The sequence below is a fragment of the Hydra vulgaris genome, chromosome 13 (assembly GCF_038396675.1).
Source record: "Hydra vulgaris chromosome 13, alternate assembly HydraT2T_AEP".
In the NCBI taxonomy this organism is placed as follows: Eukaryota; Metazoa; Cnidaria; class Hydrozoa; order Anthoathecata; family Hydridae; genus Hydra; species Hydra vulgaris.
In genome coordinates, this window is record NC_088932.1 from 20,788,672 (window position 1) to 20,811,902 (window position 23,231).

Here is a 23,231-nt window from a genome sequence, read left to right on the forward strand (position 1 = left end):
GTTTTTATTTGAACTGTTTTCAATTTGAAATATAATACTTTTAAGCACTTTACTACAAATGTCTGATTTAGATGCACTTTAAAAGGAAATGTTTTTTTGCTCTGAATTTTTATGTTGGTTTCTGTGAAAACACATTATTTTTGATCTCTTGTTTTTTGTTTTTTTTTTCTATCTAAGAATATAGCATTTAAATACAAAAAAATAATCAAACTATTCAATAAAATAATCACAACAAGTTTTTTAAAAATTTTCTTGTTTAAAATACAAAACAAAGCAACTTTTTTTTTTCAAAACAAATTTCATTCTTCAAAAAGAAATATGTTGGCCCCGCGTGCTAAACACTGGGTCACGCAGACATATTGTCTAATGAAAATTTTATAACTATAAAACAAATAAAAGATGTAATAAAATGCAAATTAGTGCTACAGATCAAATCTTAAGGCAATGTTGCCGCAATGCAATTTCAAGTGAAAGTAAAACTGTAAAACTTGATATATGTTTTAGTATGTTTTTAACATTACATAATTTGAAATATACGTAAGTTAGATATTTGCATACACTTTTGTTGACTTTTCTTATCTCATAAAAAAAAGTGCAGCGACTCTTTCTCGCTATTACCTCGTTTGCAATGACTGCCAAGAGTATCGCGCCAAATGCTCGAATGAGCATTAATAAGTTCCTTTTTATAATATAATATGATTATAATATCAATATAAAACATTAAACTTTATATTAAGGTTATTATTTTATATGACGAATTACGATTAAAAAACTAGAAACTTAAACATCAGTTATGCAAAAAGGGAATCCAGTTTAAAAAAGTTTCTGCTAATAAATTAAATTAATAGCGGAACCGCTGTTTATAAAAATTAGCAATAAAAACAAGAAAAAATCATCAATTCAAAAAAACATAAAAAGAGAAAATTAAAACTTTATTGAAAAATGAATCGGCAGAATTGACGGAAAAAAGTTAAAAAGATAAAAAGGAAATAATAAAAAACAAAAAGGAAGGTGTTGAAACTAAAACTGGAAGTAAACGGTAAATAATGAAATTATGAGAGCTCTAAGACTTATAAAAAATACGTTAGGCAAAATAAGAAAGACATAATTATTATGGCGATTTTAACAGCAATCATGTTGAAATCAAAAATTATTTTCTTTCTTTTTTATAGTTATAAACTTTTTTAAACTCTTGTTTAATAATTCATTTCAGTTTGTATTTTATTTCCTACTTTTTTCACAGAAATGTTATTTGCTGAAGTATTTTGTTAAAGTTTTGCGTGTATTTACTGTTTTACTTAAATGTATTAAGGGGCAACTACCCTCAAATATAAACTAACTTTCTCTTGAATCAAACAGTTAGTATTATACGGCTAGTAAAATAACAAATAATATATTAAATAGCGGCTTGTTGCTACGGTAACCAAGAAAATGGCTGAAAATACCAATAAAAATGGGTTTACACCGGATATTTAAATCAACTAAATGATTTTTGAATGAGGTTATTTTAAATTTCATCAAACTAATGAATTCTTAACAAAATAGTCTATTCTTGACATTTATTAGTTTAGTGAAGCAGGTGTTGTTGGTACACTAAACAGTAAAGGTGCGGAATTGCTTTTACTTTTATAACAATGAAAGAGTTTCTTCAATAGGATGATTTTAAAGATATTTGTTTTAATGTAAGGAGCTTAAAATATTTGAAATTTTTTATAGTAAAATAGAAGAAACTTCAAATACTTTTAGCATAGTATACATTACAGAGCAGGAACGAATCATTGGTTTTTTGATGGTTTTTGATGTATTTTGATTGGTTTTTCTATGTTCGATTTAAGTAACTATCGGTAAGAACTAAATACTGAACATTTCTATGTTTCAATTTATGATTAATAAGGTTTCTACAACAAACAGACGTGCTCTGTAGCTTGATTAATAAGGTGTCTACAACAAACAGACGTGTTCTGTAGCTTGATTAATAAGGTTTCTACAACAGACGTGTTCTGTAGCTTAATTAATAAGGTTTCTACAACAGACGTGTTCTGTAGCTTGATTAAACTAACAATAATAATTAATCAACTTAAAAAAATGATAACTACTGTAAAAATTACAGGTATTATTCAAAATAATGACCAAAGATATGTTTTTAGTATGCAAAAAAGAAACAGAGTTGATGCCTAATAACTAAGAAAGCTCAAGGTGCTCATTATACGCTAATCTTGCAAAATTTGCAAAATTAGCGTATAATGAGCACCTTAAGCTTAAATTAGAATATTTTCAAAAAGAATTAAGCTGGATTCAAAGTTGTTGCGAATTTTAAGGGGTCACTACTCATGATCCACTTTGTTATTTCTATAGCTCAAAAATATAACATTTATTAAGTAAAAAAATACTAACCTAACAATTATAACTAATTTGTGGAATATAATGATTCGTTATTAACGAAACTTATCATTAAAAGATCAAATTTTAAACCATTTTTTAATGAAAAAATACTAATTTGTTTTGACGCAAAAAAAAAAAATTAATTCGTTATTTTTTTAATTTTATCACTTCAAACTTCTAAACGATGATAATACAAATTTTGAAATCAAACTACAGAAGGATATTTAGTATAGTTATAATATTAAAAAATTTTACTATGTTAATCAAACAGTAAGTATTATACGGCCAGTAAAATAACAAATAATATATTAAATAGCGGCTTGTTGCTACGGTAACCAAGAAAATGGCTGAAAATACCAATAAAAATGGGTTTACACCGGATATTTAAATCAACTAAACGATTTTTTAAAAAATTTAAAATTAAAAATTTTTATTTTGTTTTGCTTTTAGCAATTAAGGTGGCTCACCATTAAAGTCTCAATTTTTTAAGTTCTCAATTTTTATCAAAACTTGTTTTTAGGATTTATTTTATTTTATATCATTTCAGCATAGCTGTAAATGTTTTTGAAATCTATTTTGACATAACTTTAGTCAATTGTGAGTTATTACACTTTATTTATGCTTAATCAAGATATTTTACCTTGACAACGGTCCCTAAAAACACTAACTTAGGTCTTCAATTATTCTCTTTCTCTCTCTTTGCCCTTATTCGCAAAGCTTCATTGAAGTTAAGAGCAAACTTAGCTTTGTTGTACTATAATGAAGGAATTGCTGATGTTCTGAGAGTAATGAGTCACCTCAACCATGAGAGTTGTTTAAAAACCAAAATTTTTCCAAAAATACAAAAAGGCTAAAAAACGCATTATCAATATGAGCAGAAAAAACAGTTTAGAAGGAAATAGAAGATGGCAATTAAAAGCCATTGTTAAGGGACAACGTGGAGAACGCTAGAAACTTATAAACTCATTTAGAAGTTTTTGGTACTTTTTTAAATATAAAATGTTTTTTTGCTGTTTTTCAGTTTTTACTTTTTTTGTACAACTTGTAATTTTTGAAAAATCATAGTTTATAAATGACTAGAGGATTTTACATATAATGATAGAGGGCCAGAAGCAAAACTTATATCAAAAATAAAGAACTTCATGAGTTAGTAACAACTTTTTGTTTTCTTTTGTTAGCTGGCCCTCCAATTTTAAATGTTTTTTCGAAGTATATTTAAAAAGCACCACTTTTATTACTAATTTTGGCAATAATTTTGGTTTAAGCCTTTCATTTTAATACATGTAAAATGTTTTACTAAATTTGAAGTTTTAGTTTCTAGTGGTTTATCATTTAAGTTCAATCAATCAATTAAGTTATCATTTTCCAAAATCATGTTTAAAATGACTCATTTTATAACCTTTTTTTACATGTTTTTGTAGTTTTTGGAAGACATCGTTGCAAAATAAAACTTTTATTTCCTTCTTTCGCGCCACACATTCTTTTATGTGGAATGATAATATTTTAACATAACAAAAAGTTAAGTAGCATTTTAATTTGATGAGAGCTGCTAATTACTGCGTATAAATTTACATTAATTATACTGTTTTATTTTACATCACATCAAAGTGTTAAAGTAGTAGATCACATCACATCAATTCAAACAACACAAAGCAACTTAAATTTCACTATCCATATCTTAGAAATATTTTTTAGCAACGCTTACTGTTAAATGAAACAATAGAAAAAAACACAAAATATATATAATATGAAAAATAATGTGAAATGCGGAATAGATGAAACAAAAGGAAAATAAAAATATATAGTGCAAGCAAAATGAAGAATAAAAATAAAATATTTAACTACATAAAAGTGGTGCAAATGTTAATAATTGTGTTAAAATATTCAAAGTATAATTATATTTTGAATATGAAAAAGTTAACTAATAAAGTTATTTGTTCAAATTTGTTTTAGGCAGAATTGAAAATCGTAATTTATCAAAGCAAATTTCATTTGAGTAAAGATGCCTGAAAAATTGCGAGTTTTTATCTTTTCTATAGTGCTCAATCATTCCGGTCTTTAGATGGCGAGTAGTTTTGCAAGATTTACCTCCTGCACATATATGTAGTATAACAAGATTTACCTCCTGCATATATATATTAATAAATAACAAATGATTTAAAATCTTTAGAAATAGGACTTTTTGGAAATATAAAGTGATGACTAATCCTACGGTGACCGAATTTTTTTTGATGATTGCGTTCAGTTTTTGTTTTGTTAAAAAAGGTTTCTGATCATGCTGTTTTTAAAATTGTTCACGATATTTTTCAGACGTTTAACAAAAAATAAGTATGCACTACGTTTACTTATAGATCTAAAACCTTTAATACAGTTGAACATAGCACTCTTTTATAATAATTAAAAAACTATGGAGTTTTGCTCTCCCAGTGATATAAAAAAACAGTCTACAAAGAGTTTAACAGTTTAAAACAGTCTAAAAAGAGATTTTTAAAAAAACTAAATAGTTTATCATAAAAATATAGTTAACTGTCAGGAAACCTAACCAAAATTAAGTATATTTTTTTTCATCACTTTTGTCAGACAAAATTCCCCAAAAACTCCAAAGTGATTCACTTTATGCTCCTAGCATTGAATCTGATTGAGCTGAAGAATTTTCCTAAAAAATCAATTTATTCCTTCAACTTTTCAACTCGAACCGAAGACCCGAAAGTGTTGGTAGATTCTCAGACCCGAAGGAATGGCAACGTTTAGTCGGTGGTAACTTTCTGGAATGGAACTTGAAATGTTGGATTTATTGATTTGTGTGCCAGCAAGCCAAGTATATTTTCATAGCGAGAAGTTCCGAGTTCAATCCCCACCCCGTCCCTAGTAGTACCGCGCTCAACTTGTTTCTCCGCGCAACGGCCTTGTTCGTCGAAGTTCGTGGTTTGGAGTTATAGAGTTGAGAGAGGATTGTAACCACAAAAAGTAGAATCCTCAACTGTAGTGGCACTCTCAGCCTTGGGGAGGTGAATAATTAAATAAAATAAAAAAAAAAGTAAAGAATAGTTACCTCAACACCAATTGTATTTGCCATCTCTTTAGCCTCTTAAAACCAACGAATAAAGTCACTTTTAACAGTACTTTAAATAGAAACTAGCCTTGCAATGACATTATCAGTTTGCATATATGCATCGTAGATATCCTGATCACATTTTTTAAGCTTTGAACACAGCTGTTTAATAGGTTCAAGAGCATTTTTTTTTAGTAGTGCTGAATGCAACATTATGCTTTGATGATTTCAGAGATGCAAGTAAACCTTGCACTTCGACTCTTGTTTCACGACTCCAGTCCTAGCTCTCAAACTCTTCTTCATCATATGATTTCGATTTCACCTTCATCAGACGAGTCAACATCTGATTTTAAGCTACTACGCATAAGCGGCATATTAGTTTAAACATCCTGGTAGTTGTCAAGGTCAGCAACTGCTTTGAATGTTGCGACAATATACTTGTACATATCTGAAAGTACTTCATAGCAAGTATGCTGCTCAACCTATCTTCTTTTGCAGAGACCATTCAATTTCTTAACTCTTGAGCCAGATGCATTCATTGATAAGACTTTTTCAAAGAGCTTTTGTCATTTTTTTTAACATAAGTTAAATCTTAATAAACAGGTTATTTAATTTCAATGAGAGGATCACGTCTACGGAACATAGTTCTTGTGTATATATGAAATGTATAATATAAACAATTTTTATTTTAAATATTGTTAAGTTAAAAGAGATTAACTGATGAAATGCTTATCTTAGGTATGACAAAATTATTAATCAAAAAAATTATTTTCTTAAACTTGGAAATAATAGATTTAAACCAAAATTAAACTTTTTAGAGTTGTAAACAAAATACGTCCGCTCAATTCCACGCGCATTAGGACGGGTCATTTTTCACAATTATACAGTAAAGACTTAGACCATACGAATTTAAAATAGAAAATAAAAATAAAAAATTTATATTTTAAGGTTTTTAAATTTTGAACGCAAAAACCAAATTTATGGGTAAAAATGCGATGTCCGTTTTTGAATTTGCCACATTTGCCAAAGTTTTCTTTAAGATGAAAACAAAGTGATTAAAAGAGATTCCTGGAATTCCTATTCTGACGGACAAAGTCGGTCGAAAGTCGGTATAAAAAGAATAATTAAAATGGAAAATGGAAAAAATTACATGTTAGAAGAGATAAAAAACCTCCAGTAATTGAACTTCAGTTCATAAAATCTCAAGTCAGAACTTAGAACAATAGGTAGTATGGAAATGATCTAAATTTTAAAGAAGTCAATAAGAAAAAAATAAATAAATAAATGAAAACTGGAAAAATAAGTCAAACATAGAATAATTATCTTATCATCCTCTAAAAAACAAAACCAATTATTACATTGGTTAATATATTGAGAATACTAACAATGAAGAAGTTGTCGAGTTTGTTTTGAAATAGACAATATTCTTAAAAACTAAATATGGAAAAAGTTGTATTAGCATCATTAAGATATAGGATATATAATAGAGCAACTACTATAACACTTTTTGTTTTGAGTACATAGTTAGACAATATACTTAAAAAATAAATATGTAAAAAGTTGTATTAATACTAATCCTATTAATACTGATATTATATGTATGTATTATTATATCATTATATGTATATATACTGTATATATTATTATATCATTATATGTATATATACTGTATATATTATTATATAATTATATGTATATATACTGTATATATTATTATATCATTATATGTATATATACTGTATTAATACTAATGCTATTAATACTGATGCTAATTAGCATCATTAAGATATAAGATATGAAATAGAACGACTACTATAACACCTTTTGTTTTGTCTCATTTTGTATTGAATGTTTCAGGCATTCAAGTAAAATTTCTCAATTTGAAACGTTTTTCCTTTTTTTTCTTCTTATTTTGTATCAAATGTTTCAGATATTCAAGTCAAATTTCTCAATTTTAGACGTTTTTCTTCTGTTTCTAATTTAAAATTTATATAGAAACAACTGTATTTGGCCACGCATTATTTAGCCTGGCAAAAACAAACGTTTATACAAAACCATTGAAAATCCTGCTTTGCGCCAATTTAGTCTTATTTTATTTTTGTTTAAACAAGCAATACTTTATTATTTTTAAACTTTTTTAAGCTAAAGTTGTAAAAAAAAAGTTTCAAATATTAACTGGTTTGTTTGCTTTATTGCATTTTCAACATTTCAAAAAATTTTTGCATACTAAAATGAAATATGCTATAAACTTGTATAATTATATCCCAACTGTTTGAGATGTTTTGCAACATTTAATCAAAGTGATTCCAAAATCACCATCTTTTTATTACACTTCCAGTGAATGCTGCATTGTGTAAACAATTATTTTCAAAAATTAAGTTCATCAAAAGTTAACAACGGTTTACGGTTGCTGAAGATCATTTCTTTGGATTAGATATACTAGTTAATGAAAATAAACCTTTTTCGTCATTTTTGGACAAAGAACAAATCATTAAAAATTTTCACAATAAAAATTCACCTGTCGATAAACTTACTCTGTGAAACGTTACTTATCAATACTATTTGTATTAAACATTAGTTTAAAAAAAAACATTGTAAGTGTGGCATGTGGCTGTGGAATGCAATACACACTAAAAATTAAAGGTAGAAATTTTTAGTTAAGGTAGGATATGTGATATACCCTTAGTAAGGTATAATTTTCTACCTTATAAGGTAGAAAATTATACCTTTAAGTTAGAAAATTGTATGACAAATAATTGTTTTTAATATAATTTTCTACCTTAAAAGGTAGAAAATTATACCTTACTAAGGGTATATCACATATCCTACCCTAAGGTAGAAAATTCTACCTTTTTTTTTAAGTGTGTAGAAGATATGCAGATTTCAAGACTTTTCGATACTCATACATAACTATTTTAGTTTTGTTCTTGGTCTTGAAGCTTGGAGTCTTGATCTTGGTCTTGAAAGCCTAAAAATTCGGTCCTTGTTTAGATCATGGACCTTTACTTCTTTTACTTTCTTAATTCTTTCAAAAATGTTAACACAATGAATGACTTAAGGTATAATTATATATTGTTACTACTAGATTTTATATGAGTTATAAAATCAAGTGATAGTTGTCTGTTTTACTTTTAACATGAAGTACTTAAAATTTTGTACTTTGAATTTTTTTGACTTAAATAGAGAAATAATATATGTAAACTTTACTTTGAATTTTTTTTTTTGTAAGATACGATAAGTATATGACGTCTTGGTTTTGGCATTTACCTTCTTGACTGCACCTTTGTGTCCTTTTTTCATATACTTTCAGATATTGAAATAAATGAACATTGAGAAATTCAAAAAAAATTTCCTAGTCACAAGCATACTTTTATACGAGGCATAACACTTTACTCTGACAATAAAATTTTATATAGTACCAAGACTGGTAAAAAGTTAAACAAATAAACCCCAAAAAAAAAGAAAGAGGAAGGTGGGGGGCTGTGGGGGGCGGTGGGGGGGGGGGGAGGAAGAACAAGGATATTTAAAGTATGTTTTCCCAAGACTCATCGCAATTGTTAAAATTCAATTTTATAACTTTTAAATCATCCCTTTTTATAATTAAATTGCTTTTGAAATTTTATAAAATATCATAATACTTAATATCATAATATCATAATATCATATTCACTTAATGCAAAATTTTTCATATTGTTTTCATTTCAGTTTTTTTCTTAGAAATAAATTAATAGCAGGATATTCAAAACAAACTTTCTCTTAATATAATGGAACACATTTTTTGATGAAGATGAACAATTTTTATACAGAAATTTATAGAAAAAGCAACCATATTGTGGCAACGCTGGCATTAACACTAGCAAGATTTTTTGATGATTTTTTGCATCATTGTCTATACAATTGAGGGTAGGGGGCAAGTCCATTGAGTAAGTTTGTGCAACCTATTGGTAAAGGGGAAGTCATTTGGGGTATCAGTGCATTATTTTGTAAAATGTTCTTATTTTACATAAGGATGAACATACGTTTGAAGCACAAATCCTAAAAGTGTCATACCTGAATCATCAGAAAACCATGTCGACACCTACGAAGACTGATACTATTAATAACAAACAAGTAAAAGGGGTTTATTAATTAACAATAATAACTTTTAACTTTTAAGTTTAAGTTAAAGTTTTGAGTTTTCACAGAGGCTTAGAGCAATCGGCATACTTCCACTCCATGACTTTAACTTTATCTAATTCAGTTATCATTGTAAATTTTTCATAATACCAAATGTCACAAACAACGCAGTATACTAACTGACCACCTTTATCTACCACCATAATTAGAGCATACAATGCCATTGTTGTCATCATAATCACTAACATTTTTTAGCTGAAGGAACTCTTTTTTAAAAAAAAGAGTTCCTTCAGATAAAAAATGTTATCTTGTTCTTGTTTTTTAAAGCTTTTTTTCTTATTTTTTTTAAACATCTGATGGTAAACTTTCACTATAAAGAAACCTTACTCGAGCAGATCTTCCACAATAAGATATTTCTGCCCGTTTGGACTGTAACTGTTTCAGAAAAATAATCTTGGATAAAGAAGTCTTCTGAAGGCAAAGTTGATAAAGAAAAACATAAGATCTTGTATTAAATTTTTCACCTTATTAAAACAAGACATTCTGACAGCTCTCTTTTTTTTTTTTTTCGCTGTGATCACCTCACGTGAGGTTAAAACTGTTTTTCGTTCTGGAGCGCTAACTGGTAGTTTACCTTTTTACTCTTTATGAAAGAGTAAAAAGGTAAACTACCTGTTAACGCTCCAGAACGAAACATAACTGCATAAGTTAATTTTTTTAAACTGTTCTAAAATTGATCTTATTGCCTCTCAGATTTTTTACAATAAACTTCTTCCTGCGGCCTATAGTGTGGAAAAATTAAATATTCAACTTCTCGGCATTACGACGCCACGAGAATTTCGAGACGACGAATTTACGACAGTTTTAAAGCTATTGTTCGAATTTCTTATAAAAGAAAAAAAACTGTCATAAAAGAATTCAATGAAGGAAAATTGTTCTAAAAAGATTAATAAGATTAGATATCACACAAATAATTGTAGACCAGATATACAGTATATTTGTAATACACTTTGTTCTTTTACCTTTATGGTATGATGGTGATCAATAAGTAATAATAATGAAACTCAATAAATAACAACAACAAAAACAACATCAACAACAACAATAACAACAACAACAACAACAACAACAACAACAACAACAACAACAACAACAACAACAACAACAACAACAACAACAACAACAACAACAACAACAACAATAACAGCAACAACAACAACAACAACAACAACAACAACAACAAAAAGAACCACATCAACAACAACAGCAACAACAACAACGATAACAACAAAAGCAACAACATTAACAACAACAACAACATTAATGTTGTTGCTGTTGTTGTCAAATAACATCAACAACAACATAAACATTTTATAGTGATTGAATAGATATTTGAAAATTATACTGTTATAAAAATTATATTTACCTTTATGGTATGATGGTGATCAATACCTTTATGGTATGATGGTGATCAATAAGTAATAAAAATGAAACTCAATAAATAACAACAACAAAAACAACAACAACAACAACAAAAACAAAAAGAACCACATCAACAACAACAGCAACAACAACAACGATAACAACAAAAGCAACAACATTAACAACAACAACAACATTAATATTGTTGCTGTTGTTGTCAAACAACATTAACAGCAACATAAACATTTTATAGTGATTGAATAGATATTTGAAAATTATACTGTTATAAAAATCATATTTTTATAATTTAAATAATATGTAATTATTTAATTGAATTATCAACGCAAACATAGTTTTCTGTTAATGATATTTTTTGTATTTCAGCGTTTACCAATACTATGAAATGTTTAAAAATACTATGAAAGTTCCAGAAGCTATTTGTCTTACTAAAAATAATGTTTTAGAAGAAGATAACTGTCAACAATATGATGATATTGATCATAAGTTGCAAAATAAGAATAAAAAGTACCAAAAAAAAGATAAGAGCCGCATTGATTTAGTTTTAGCTGCTGATAATGAGGAAGATAATTATAAAATTCAAGAAAGACACAATTTTTTTAAAGTTTTGCGTAACAAAAGACTTAATATATCTAAAAAGGCAATTTTATCATTTGTAAGTATTTTATCAATATTTGTTTAATTTTTATTTCTCCGGGCTTTAAAACAATAAGTTTCAAGTCATTAAATCTCATGAATTTTTTTTATTATAGCAGATAATAATTCAACAAACATGTTTAGAGCTTCTGGACACAACAGACTCAGAAATAGTAGAGATATAAAGCCGGAGTCCTTTTTGGACTCTGCATCCCTGCTGATTAGCTACTACTGTCTGCAATAAATGGGCAAAATATAGGCAGCTTGTTGCAGTTAAGAACTCAAATATATATAAAAACAAAATTTCCACTCACCTAAAAAGTCCAATTTTCAGCCATTTTGAGATGCTTGTAAATTTTTCTAACACTTTGTTTTGATCTAAGATTAACAGCATATAAGACCATTAGACCCAACTATCTGAAAATGCAAACATTATAAACTTATCAAATCGACACCAAAAATGCCAGCATTTTTAAATAACCCTAATTTTGAATTATCAATGGTTGAATGTGTTACTAGAAACTTATAATAATTAGGGACACAAATAAACGGGGCAGTAACTTTTTAGAGACCTTTATTATGGTTCAAATGAAGGTCTCTAAATTAATTTAGATATTTGGATATTTAATATCTAATTATCTAAATTAATTTCAAAATGAAACCATTATTTCTTTAAATTCTATTTTATTATAAGATAATCGGTGGTCTGGAACCTCCTCCCCTCACTCCCTAAGTTGAGGGGGTGGGGTTTGGGGTTTCACCAATCAAACTTTATTATGGTTATATAGTAATCAAAATTGCGGTAGTGGTGTACTGGTAAAGTGCTCGCTTACCATAAGCGAGAGGTTCGGAGTTCGATCCCCACCACGTCCCTGGTAGTACCGCGCTCAACTTGTTTCTCCGCGCAGCGGTCTTGTTCGTCAAGGTTCGTGTTTCGGAGTTATAGAGTTGAGAGAGGGTTATAGCCACAATTAAGTAACCTCCTCATCTGTAGTGGCCTTCCTGGCCTTGAGGAGGTGAATTAATAAAAAAAAAAAAAAAAAACAGGGAAGTGGGTAAGCAACTTACAAATATACAAGCATTCATTTTCTAACAGGAAACATACATGATTCATTTTCTAATGAATATACAGTTAAGGCCATTAGATCTTTGTCGCATTTTTTCATCCTTTACCATAAGATTGGAATTTTGATAGTGACTATCAAAAATGTGTGCCAGATTTTCCAGCAAATGTGCAATGTTATGGTTTTAAAAGGGAATTAACAAAAGTTAATTAAATTACTAAAAGTTAGTTGCCCCCCCCCCCCTCCTTTGATTGGTGCTCCCCCTCCCCCTATTAGACAAATATCTAATTTTTTTTTTTTTTTAATTTTTAGGTGCCCCAAGAAGTCCTAACGGTCTTGTCACAGGGCACCGTGGAAGTGCATTTAACCAAAAAGTTCACGCCTCCTTCCTTACCGTGACGCGAAAATATGTCCAAAGCTCGTTCAAACCTGGATCTCCTGCTTATAAAGCAAGCGCCACGGCCGCACAAACTGATAACTAAAATCTGATAACTAATTGATAACTAAAATCTTTAAATTTTATATCTTTATTAAAAATGTTATGCTAAATAAGTAAAAAGAAAAAATAAATTGTGAAAAAGAAACAAATGTTTATGTTAAGATATTGTTTTAAAAAATAAATTATCAGAAAATATTATTTTTTCAAATACCGAATTTAGATTACATCAGTAATTTTTATTATATTATTTTTAATGATTTTTAACGTGATTTAAAATTAAATTTAATTAAAATGCTTTACTTTAAAAGACGCTAATGACACAATTTAATTTTTAACAATGTAAATATCAAAGCTGTGTTAAAGTTACATTTATTAGTGTTAAGGGTTTTTGTTATGCAATAATATTTCATAATAAGGCCTAATGATCGCAATCTTCATAATGATTACAAACTTGAAAATAATTGCATTCTTGATAATGATTGCAAACTTGAAAATGATTGCAATCTTGATAACGATTGCAATCTTGATAGCTCAAGTTTTTACTCTTTGATCTTTAAATATCCAAAATTATTCTTAGAATTTTGTAATGAAAAAGTTCAAATCAACTTCTGCATTTTTTTTCAATCCTAAAATAATAATGTTAAGCTCAAATTTCAAATGATGTCTAAGTAAAATAACAAATAAAAAAGTTAAACAGTATTGAGTTTTTTTTTTTACTTTTCTGCTTAATTTGTCATATAGATATACGACTTGCTTTTGATAATGTCAATGCTTTTGATCTTGGTCAGGAAATCTCTATTTGAATGATTTTAAATCTTGAAGTTATAATAACTATGTGTAATAAATAGTTAATAAAATAAATCAGGGGCGGTCTTCTCATCTCTCCGTTAAGCTTAACAGAGCGTTAGTCAAAAATTTCTTTTAAATTACATTAATAAAAAATTTATTTAAAACTATAATTTTTTAAACATAAATGTTTTATTTTGGTATAAGTTTTATTTTAACGAATTTATATAAATTTTCGTCATTTCCTTACTTTGAAATATTGTAATGAAATTTCAGAAAAAAGCTTTGTTAAGCTTAATGGAGAGATAAGAATACGGCCCCAGAACATTTATCAATAGTTGAATTCCAGATCATCCTATTATTTCAAAAAAGTTAAATGAAAATCAAAGAAGAGTAAATTAAAATTAAAATTTTATTTGAAATTTTTATTATTTATTGAAAATTTTGTTATTTATTTTTATTTAGGATAAAAAAACAAAATTTTGGATTGTTTACACTCCTTTTGATGTTTTGTGTGATGCTGCTGAGGATTTAAAATTACATCTTCCAACTGTTCAAGATGATATTGAAATTAATTTATGGTAAAAATGTTAATTTATGATATTGAAGTTGGTTTATGGTAATATTAAATCTTGTAAATTTATAATTAATTTTTTACACTGTTCTCTTGTATATATAACTTTTATACCTTTTTCAATATATATATATATATATATATATATATATATATATATATATATATATATATATGTATATATATATATATATATATATATACATATATATATATATATATATATATATATATATATATATATATATATATATATATATATATATATATTTATATATATATATATACATATATATATATATATATATATATATATATATATATATACATATATATATATATATATATATATATATATATATATATATATATATATATATATATATATATACAGCGGTGGGCAAAAATTAAAGACCACTTGTTTTTTTAAATTAAAACTCTTAATCTTTAAATTAAAATTAAGAAGATTCTAATTGACATATTAAATTTTTTTTTTTAATATCTTGTTAATTAAAACATACGGATTAAAGTGGTATAATTTTTTTATTCTAATTCTAATTAAATAGCGTTTAACTTATTAAAAAACTGATGAGTACTTATAAATCTTCTTTAAATAAATTGGACAAAATTTAACGACCACTTTCAAATCTTTAATTTGCACTTATTAAAAATAATAATCCATTATTATTTTTAACTGTCTTAATTGCTTATTACGTTGGCTTTAAAATAAAATGTCGAAACCTGAGTTTCGATATCAAATAAACATTTATTTTTTGAATTGCAATAAGGATATAAAAATATTGCAAAAATGCATGCAAAGATCGAAGAAAAAGACAGATACACGGCTCTTGTATTAAAAGAACAAGGCTATAGCATCAGACAAATAGCAAAAAAGCTCGGAAGGTCTCACTCTTGCATTATTAACATTATTCAACGATACAAAGAGACCCGGACAATTAATGATCATCATAGGACAAGACACAATAAAATTTCAAATGACCGTGATGTTCGCTCGTTAGCGAGATTAATGAAAGAAAACAGACAAGCATCATCTACAGACTTGTCTACGACATGGACACTGTCAAATGGTCTAAAACCAAGCCCTAGAACTGTGCGAAGGGTCCTCCATAATTTAAATTGTTTATGGCGTACTGCTGCAAAAAAACCACGCTTAAATAAAAAAACAAAAATTTACCAGGAAAGAGTGGTGCAAGCTACATAAAAATTGGTCAACAGATCAGTGGAGCCGTATGGTCTTTAGTGATGAAATGAACGTTGAGGTAGACAACAGCAAAGGTCGCGTAATGTTGTGAAGACTTCCAAGCGAACAGTTCGATGAATCAGGCATTTTGAAACGAGCAAAACAAGGCAGTGGTTCAATAGGCATTTGGGCCTGTATGAGTGCCTGTGGAGTTGGGGTTTTTTATTTATTCAATGGTAGACTCAACAAATAAAGGTACATCAAAATTTTGGAAAACTCGCTTATTCCTAGCATTGATTTATGGCAGTTGCAAAATGGATTTATTTTCCAGCAAGGTAATGCGCCATGTCATAAAGCGCATGTTATTAGCGATTGGTTCAATTCTAATAAAATTCAAGGTTAATGGTTATCTGCCTCAAATTCGTAAAGACTCCAATAGTCACATGCTTGGCCTGGGCATTTACATTCGTAAGAATTCACCTGTTTGTCGTGAAACTAGGTTTGAATCCACAGACTATTCTTTCATGTGCTTTTGTTTAGCACCACTTCACTCTATTGCCTTTCTCTTTGTTCTATATCGGTCTCCTTCATCTCAAGACTGCACTCTTTTTGACATTATTTTTGATCATATTGACCAAGCCCTCTCTCTTTATCCATCAGCTAATATAGTTGTTGTCGGTGACTTTAATGCTCACCAATCTGAGTGGCTTGGCTCTAGTGCCAGTGACTCTGCAGGCATTAAAGCCCACAACTTTTGCCTTTCTCAATCCCTAACTCAAATAGTCAACTTTCCAACTCGCTTTCCTGACAACCCGAATCATCTACCTTCTCTACTCGACTTATGTCTTGTTTCTGATCCTAGTCAGTGCTCAGTTTCTCCACATTCACCTTTAGGTTCTTCTGATCACAGTTTGATCTCTCTAAAACTAATATCTCATTCTTCTTCATCACCTGAATCCCCCTATTATCGAACCTCTTACAACTACAGTAAAGCTGACTGGAATTCTTTCCGTGATTTTCTTCGTGATGGCCCTTGGGTAGAAATCTTTCGTCTTCCTGTCGACAAATGTGCTTCTTACATAACTTCGTGGATTCAGGCTGGCATGGAATCTTTTATTCCCTCTCGACGATTCCAGGTCAAGCCTCACTCTCCTCCATGGTTTTCCTCACACTGTGCTGCTGCGATTGCCAATCGAAACCGTTACTTCCATATTTATCAGCAAAACTATTCTCCAGAAATCAGACGTCTGTTTATTACTGCTAGAAACAATTGTAAAAAGGTTTTGCCTAATGCCAAAACCCAAAAATTAGGCTCTCGTGACTTCTGGAGAATCTTTAATAATATCAATAATAAGGGCAAATCTATAATTCCACCTCTCTTGTATGGTTCAAACTTTGTCACCTCACCTAAAGACAAAGCCGAATTGTTTGCTAAAAACTTTTCATTAATATCATCTCTTGATTCCACTAGTTGCATTCTATCTGATATTGCCAACAAACAGGTTGATCCATTGCTTAACATTCATATCACATCACATTGCTTAACATTCATATCCAGCATCTGTATCTAAAGTGATTTCCTGCCTAGACTCTTCTATAACTTGTGGCCCGGACAACATACCTGTTATTGTCTTGCAGAAATGTTCTCCGGAGCTGTCATTTATACTCTCAAAACTATTCAACAAGTGCTTATCAGAGTCTTGTTTTCCAGCCTGCTGGAAAGCGGCATCTGTTATTCCTATTTTTAAAAATTCTGGAGAGGGATCTGATTTGTCTAACTACCGTCCCATAAGTCTTCTTCCTATCATTAGCAAGGTTTTTGAATCTTTAATTAACAAACACTTAATTTCTCATCTCGAATCTAATAACTTTCTGACCATCAATATGGATTTCGATCTTCTCGTTCTACAGCTGATTTGCTAACAGTAATAACTGACAGGTTTTATTGTGCATTAGATGAAGGTGGAGAGGTTAAGGCCATCGCTCTTGACATTTCAAAAGCTTTTGATAAAGTTTGGCATGCTGGTCTTCTCCATAAGCTTTCTTCTTATGGTGTATCTGGCAACATCTTTAAGATCATTGAATCCTTCCTTTCCAATCGCAGCATAAAAGTTGTCCTCGATGGACAACACTCTTCTTCTTATTCTGTAACTTCAGGGGTTCCTCAAGGTTCTATCCTGGGCCCTATACTCTTTTTAATTTACATTAACGATCTTCCAGATATTCTCACATCTAAGGTGGCATTGTTTGCTGATGATACTACCATTTATTCTTGTCGTGATAAGAAACCAACACCCTCTGATTGCTTGGAGGGGGCATTTGAGCTTGAAAAGGATCTCAGTTCTGCTACAGCATGGGGCTCACAGTGGCTGGTGAACTTTAATTCAGATAAAACTCAATTTTTTTCAGCCAATCGTTATCGCAATAATTTAGATCTTCCTATATTTATGAACGGTGATGTACTCGATGAGTCACCTATTCTTCATCTTCTAGGATTAACTCTTACTTCCAATCTTTCTTGGAAACCATATATCAAATCAGTTGCAAAATTAGCATCTGCTAAGGTTGCATCTCTTTATTGAGCTCGTCATTTTCTTACTTTGGATTCTATTCTCTATCTCTATAAACCTCAAATCCGGCCTTGTATGGAATACTGTTGCCATATCTGGGGCAGATCTTCTAATGATGCCCTTTCTCTTTTTGACATGGTGCAAAAACGCATTGTAAACATAGTTGGACCTGCTCTTGCAGCCAACCTCCAACCATTATCACATCGTCGTAATGTTGCTTCTCTTTCTCTTTTCTACAAATACTATAATGGGCACTGCTCTAAAGAGCTAGCGACTCTTGTGCCATCTACTAAAATTCATTCTCGTGTTAATCGTCATTCAATTAAGTGTCATCCTTTTTCTGTGACTGTTCCTAAGTGCTCCAAAAACGCTTATTCGTCTAGTTTTTTTCCTCGAACATCAGCTCTTTGGAATTCGCTTCCTTCATCTTGTTTTCCTGATTCATATAATTTGCAATCTTTTAAGTCATCCGTCATCCGTTATCTTGCTCTACAATATTCATCTTTTATCTCTCAGTAACTTCCAACTTTAATTAGTGGCTGCTTGCAGCTTTGTTGGAAGCGAAGATGTATAAAAAAAAAAAAAAAAATAGAGAATTTATTGTCGTGGCTTGATCACAAGCTTGGTAAAGAACAACTTTACAATTTGGAAGATTTGAAATCTTCTATCTCTCATCATTTGAAAAATGTGCCTGATGAAGTAATCAAAACTTTAATGAATTCAATGCCAGAACAAGTACAACAGTGCTTGATAACAAATGGAGGAACAACATGTTCCTAAATTATTTTTTTATTGCTTTTTGAAAAATTTTTGAAACTGGTCTTAAAACTTTGTCCAATTTTTTTTCCCATTTATATTTTATACTAGTCAGTTTTTTAATTTTTTAACATTATTTTGTAAAAAAATTATAAATTCTTTTACAATAAATATAAAATACACTAAAAATTCTTTCTAAAAATGTTTTTCTTTTTTTGATACCTTTTTCCAAAATAAAATTATACTAAGGTTAAAAATAAATTTTGAAAAAAAAAAGAGTGGTCTTTAATTTTTTGCCACCGCTGTATATATATATATATATATATATATGTGTATATATATATATATATATATATATGTATATATATATATATATATATATATATATATATATATATATATATATATATATATATATATATATATATACATATATATATATATATATATATATATATATATATATATATATATATATATATATATATATATATATATGTATATATGTATATATTTATAACTTTTTGTTAAATTATACTTTTAATAAAAAAGTTTTAAATCTAGAAAAGACTTTCTTTAAGTTAAAAGAGTATTTGACCAAACCAAAACCCTCAGTTGATGTATCTACATGTTGATTGTAAAATCAACTGGGCATAAATCTTACTTAGTTGATGTGTACACTCCGTTAACAGAGTAGTTACAGTCTATTAATTGACTGTTACAGCCTATGTACTGTAACTGTCTCAGTGCAGTGCACGTTCTGCACTTTGACTTTATATGGTGCAAGTGCAGAACTTTAGTTGGTGCTTGAAAGTGTGTAGCAACAAAAAAGCAACATTTGTGCACGGCTAAAAATAAATAAATAAATTTTGACACTGAGAGATAAACCTTTAGGCTAGTAAACCCTAAAGCGGAATCCACTCAGCCACGCTAACATTGCTAGTTGTGAGAAAGTTATGTTTATAAAATAATATTTTTGCGTGTATATATTGGAAGAAAAGCTATTTAAAATTGGTGTTATGTTTAAGATAACGATTTTAATTTATACGATTTTAAATGAAACTATTAGAGTGTAAAAAAAACATTCAGCAGACTGAAAAGTACTAATTAATTAACTCAAAGAAGCTAAGAAAATTATAGACATTATTATACTTAAAATTGTTTCAAAAAATTTTTTATTTGAGGATGGGAGGGAGGGGGAGGGGAACCAATTTGTGGCATAATATTGTTGGGGGGAGGGGGTGGGTATCAATAAAATGTTATTATGAATTACAAGGGGGAGTAGGGGGTCCAAAAATGTCAAAAATTGCGTCTTGTAATATATGGACTACCCCTAAGATAAAATCATTGGATTGATAAAGTGATTAGATTTTTTTTATTTCAGCAGTTTAAATTTGCCAAGTTTATGTAAAATAATAAAATAGTAAAATGAAAACATAACAAAACCTGATTTTAAAAAACATTAAAAGTATTTGTAAAGTTTTTGTACAGGATTTATTATTTAAAAAAAACTTTTGTTTTTTATATTTCATAGGAAAAAATTTTTTTTGATTGCTAACAATTCTAATAGAATAGAGATTTCTGTTTCATGAAAATCTATGAAATCTTTTAAATAACAACTTATGTAAAATGTTTACATATGCAATATTTATGGTTAATGGTTTATTATTTTGTTGTAGTTGACTTTTGAAATCAGATGCTCGTTTTTCACAAAAATAATGTGCTACTAATATGGCAGCTGTAATGCAATTGCATTGTAAATTAAAAACAATTAAGCAAACGCTTTATTTAAATTTTAAACGAAATGATAAAAGCAAAACAGCAGTATGAACTGTATTTAATTTCTAAATAAACTTGTCAAAATAAAAACAAAAAAACTAAAAATTTATTTTTATTTTAGATAAATAAAGTTCTAAATAAAATATTTAAAATTATTATGGGAATAAATTTTGTGATTTAAATTCTAAACAGAATAATTAAAATAAAAACAGTAATACAAATTTTTTTTTATAAATTCTGGATAAATTAAATTAAAAAACACAAACATTAAAACAAAGGTTTCATTTAATCAATTAAAACGTTGGTTTTAATGTGTTTTTTAAATGTATTTGTTTTTATTTTAATTATATTAGTTGAAATTTGATTAAATTTTAGATTAAATCAATAAGATAAAAGTAAAATAAAGATTTTTTATTGAATTCTAAATATAAAAAAAAAAAAAAAACAGCAAAAAAATAACAAACAAAACAAAAACAATCAAAGGAAAAATTAATGTTTTATTCAAATCTTTAAGTATTTAAAATAAAAATAGAAAAGCAAATGCGTTACTTATTGTAAAATGGAAAAAACAAACATTTTATTAGTCCTAAATAAAATGATTCAAATAAAACCTACAAAACCAATGATTTATTTAAAATCCAAATAAAATGGTAAAATGTTGCAGGTGTTTTTTTTCAGATTTTTAAGCAAATGCAGACGTTTGAAATAAAAGTCAGCAAATATGTATACATGTGTATGTATGTATGTATACATACATACGTACATACATACATACATATATACAGACACACACACATACATGCATACATACATACATACATACATACATACATATATACAGACACACACACAGACAGACACACACACACACAGACAGACACACACACACACACACACACACACACACACACACACACACACACAGATATATATATATATATATATATATATATATATATATATATATATATATATATATATATATATATATATATATATATATATATATATATATATATATATATATAAAGAAGATCCTGAAATATGACCGTTTTACTTTTAGCAGATATTGGCCAAGCCCCACCTGTCCCCTCAGAATTGCAACTTTTATTTAGAGGTTTTAAGTCGCATAACTTTAAAAATATTAGATTTTTTTACATAAAATTTGCAACTGGTTATTTTTGGGGGTGACAAATCCAATGAAATGATCAGAAGTGTAAAATGTTATTATTATGTACCTGTAATTATCAGTTAAAATAAATTTAGGTAATTTTTTATATACCTGTTTTTAATGCGCAAGAAACCTGTGTGGCCTTGATGATATAAAAAAATATTAAACATATTAAACATTATTCTATATTCACTATTTTCCTGACAAACTGGAGATCTGAAACTTTAAACATTTGTGTAGTCTTGATAAACGTGTGTTAAAATTGTTTCCAGGGCAGACAACCAGAGGGTCCATGGCCCAGGGCTCTAGCGCCATGCCCCACTTATTTTCTCCAAAAAAAAAATTATTTGCTTTTTTCAATAATGTAAAGATAACTTTGGGAATATTGTCTTCAAAAGGTTTTTTGGTTTATACTTGTACTGTTTTATTTAATTATATACAAAGTAAAATACAAAAATATTACATGTCAAGATTGTGTTAAGATTTACTTAGATGCGCCCAGTTGTTGTTGCAGATGCATCATTGATACAAGTTATGTTGGTAATTGGAACCCAACACTTATCTGCTCTAGATGGCCAGAAAAGTTTGTTAAGAAGACTGTGCATTGCATAAATGTTACCATAACATCTTGCCTAATATTGTCAATTTCATTCATCATACCAATCCAATGAAATGTATCATATTTACACAGTATAAATTCACCAAATTTCAATGTATTGATGTTATTTTGCTGACTAGGTTGAATACTTTGGATACCAGAAAATAAACATGCCTGTTATATTAAAATTTTCATTTATTTGTTTAAAGCTAACAGTATCTATAGTTTCTGGATTAATTTGATGATAGCTCCTAGTTCCAAAAACTGTTCAACTTAATTGAAAACATTTTTTTAAAGTGGTGCGCAATTCTGCCAGTCTTTCTTTTTCTTAAAAAAATTACTTCAACTTGCATTTGTAGTTAATCATTTTACCGTGCCACCAATGCCATCACGTAGTGACTTACCATGACTAGTAGCAAAAAAGGTCCATTCTGCATATTGTAAAGGTTTTTGTGGTTTTTATACTGTGCAGTACAGCCATCTGAAAAATAAAAATATTATATCTTTGAAATATTAGGATGATTTTCTTTCAAATAATTAACTATTTGAGTCTAAACTTCAAACACAAAATAAATTCATGCTCATTATCTTCTGACATGTAGCAAAACATTTTTTCTTTAACCTGGTTGATTTTGTTTAACAAATAGAGGGCAACGGGGTGTAGTGT

General features: G+C 28.5%; 1 protein-coding gene across 1 annotated transcript in view; it reads left to right on the forward strand.

Annotated features, from left to right (window-relative positions):
* Nucleotides 1–1,628: 1,628 nt before the first annotated feature.
* Nucleotides 1,629–23,231, forward strand: part of LOC100206156 (anoctamin-7) — a 51,729-nt gene continuing 30,126 nt past the window's right edge. Inside the window, exons 1-3 of the mRNA XM_065816828.1 lie at nt 1,629–1,844; nt 11,357–11,645; nt 14,381–14,496. Coding sequence (XP_065672900.1) covers nt 1,822–1,844; nt 11,357–11,645; nt 14,381–14,496 — 428 coding nt within the window. The 5' untranslated portion in view covers nt 1,629–1,821. The remainder of the gene's footprint in view (nt 1,845–11,356; nt 11,646–14,380; nt 14,497–23,231) is intronic.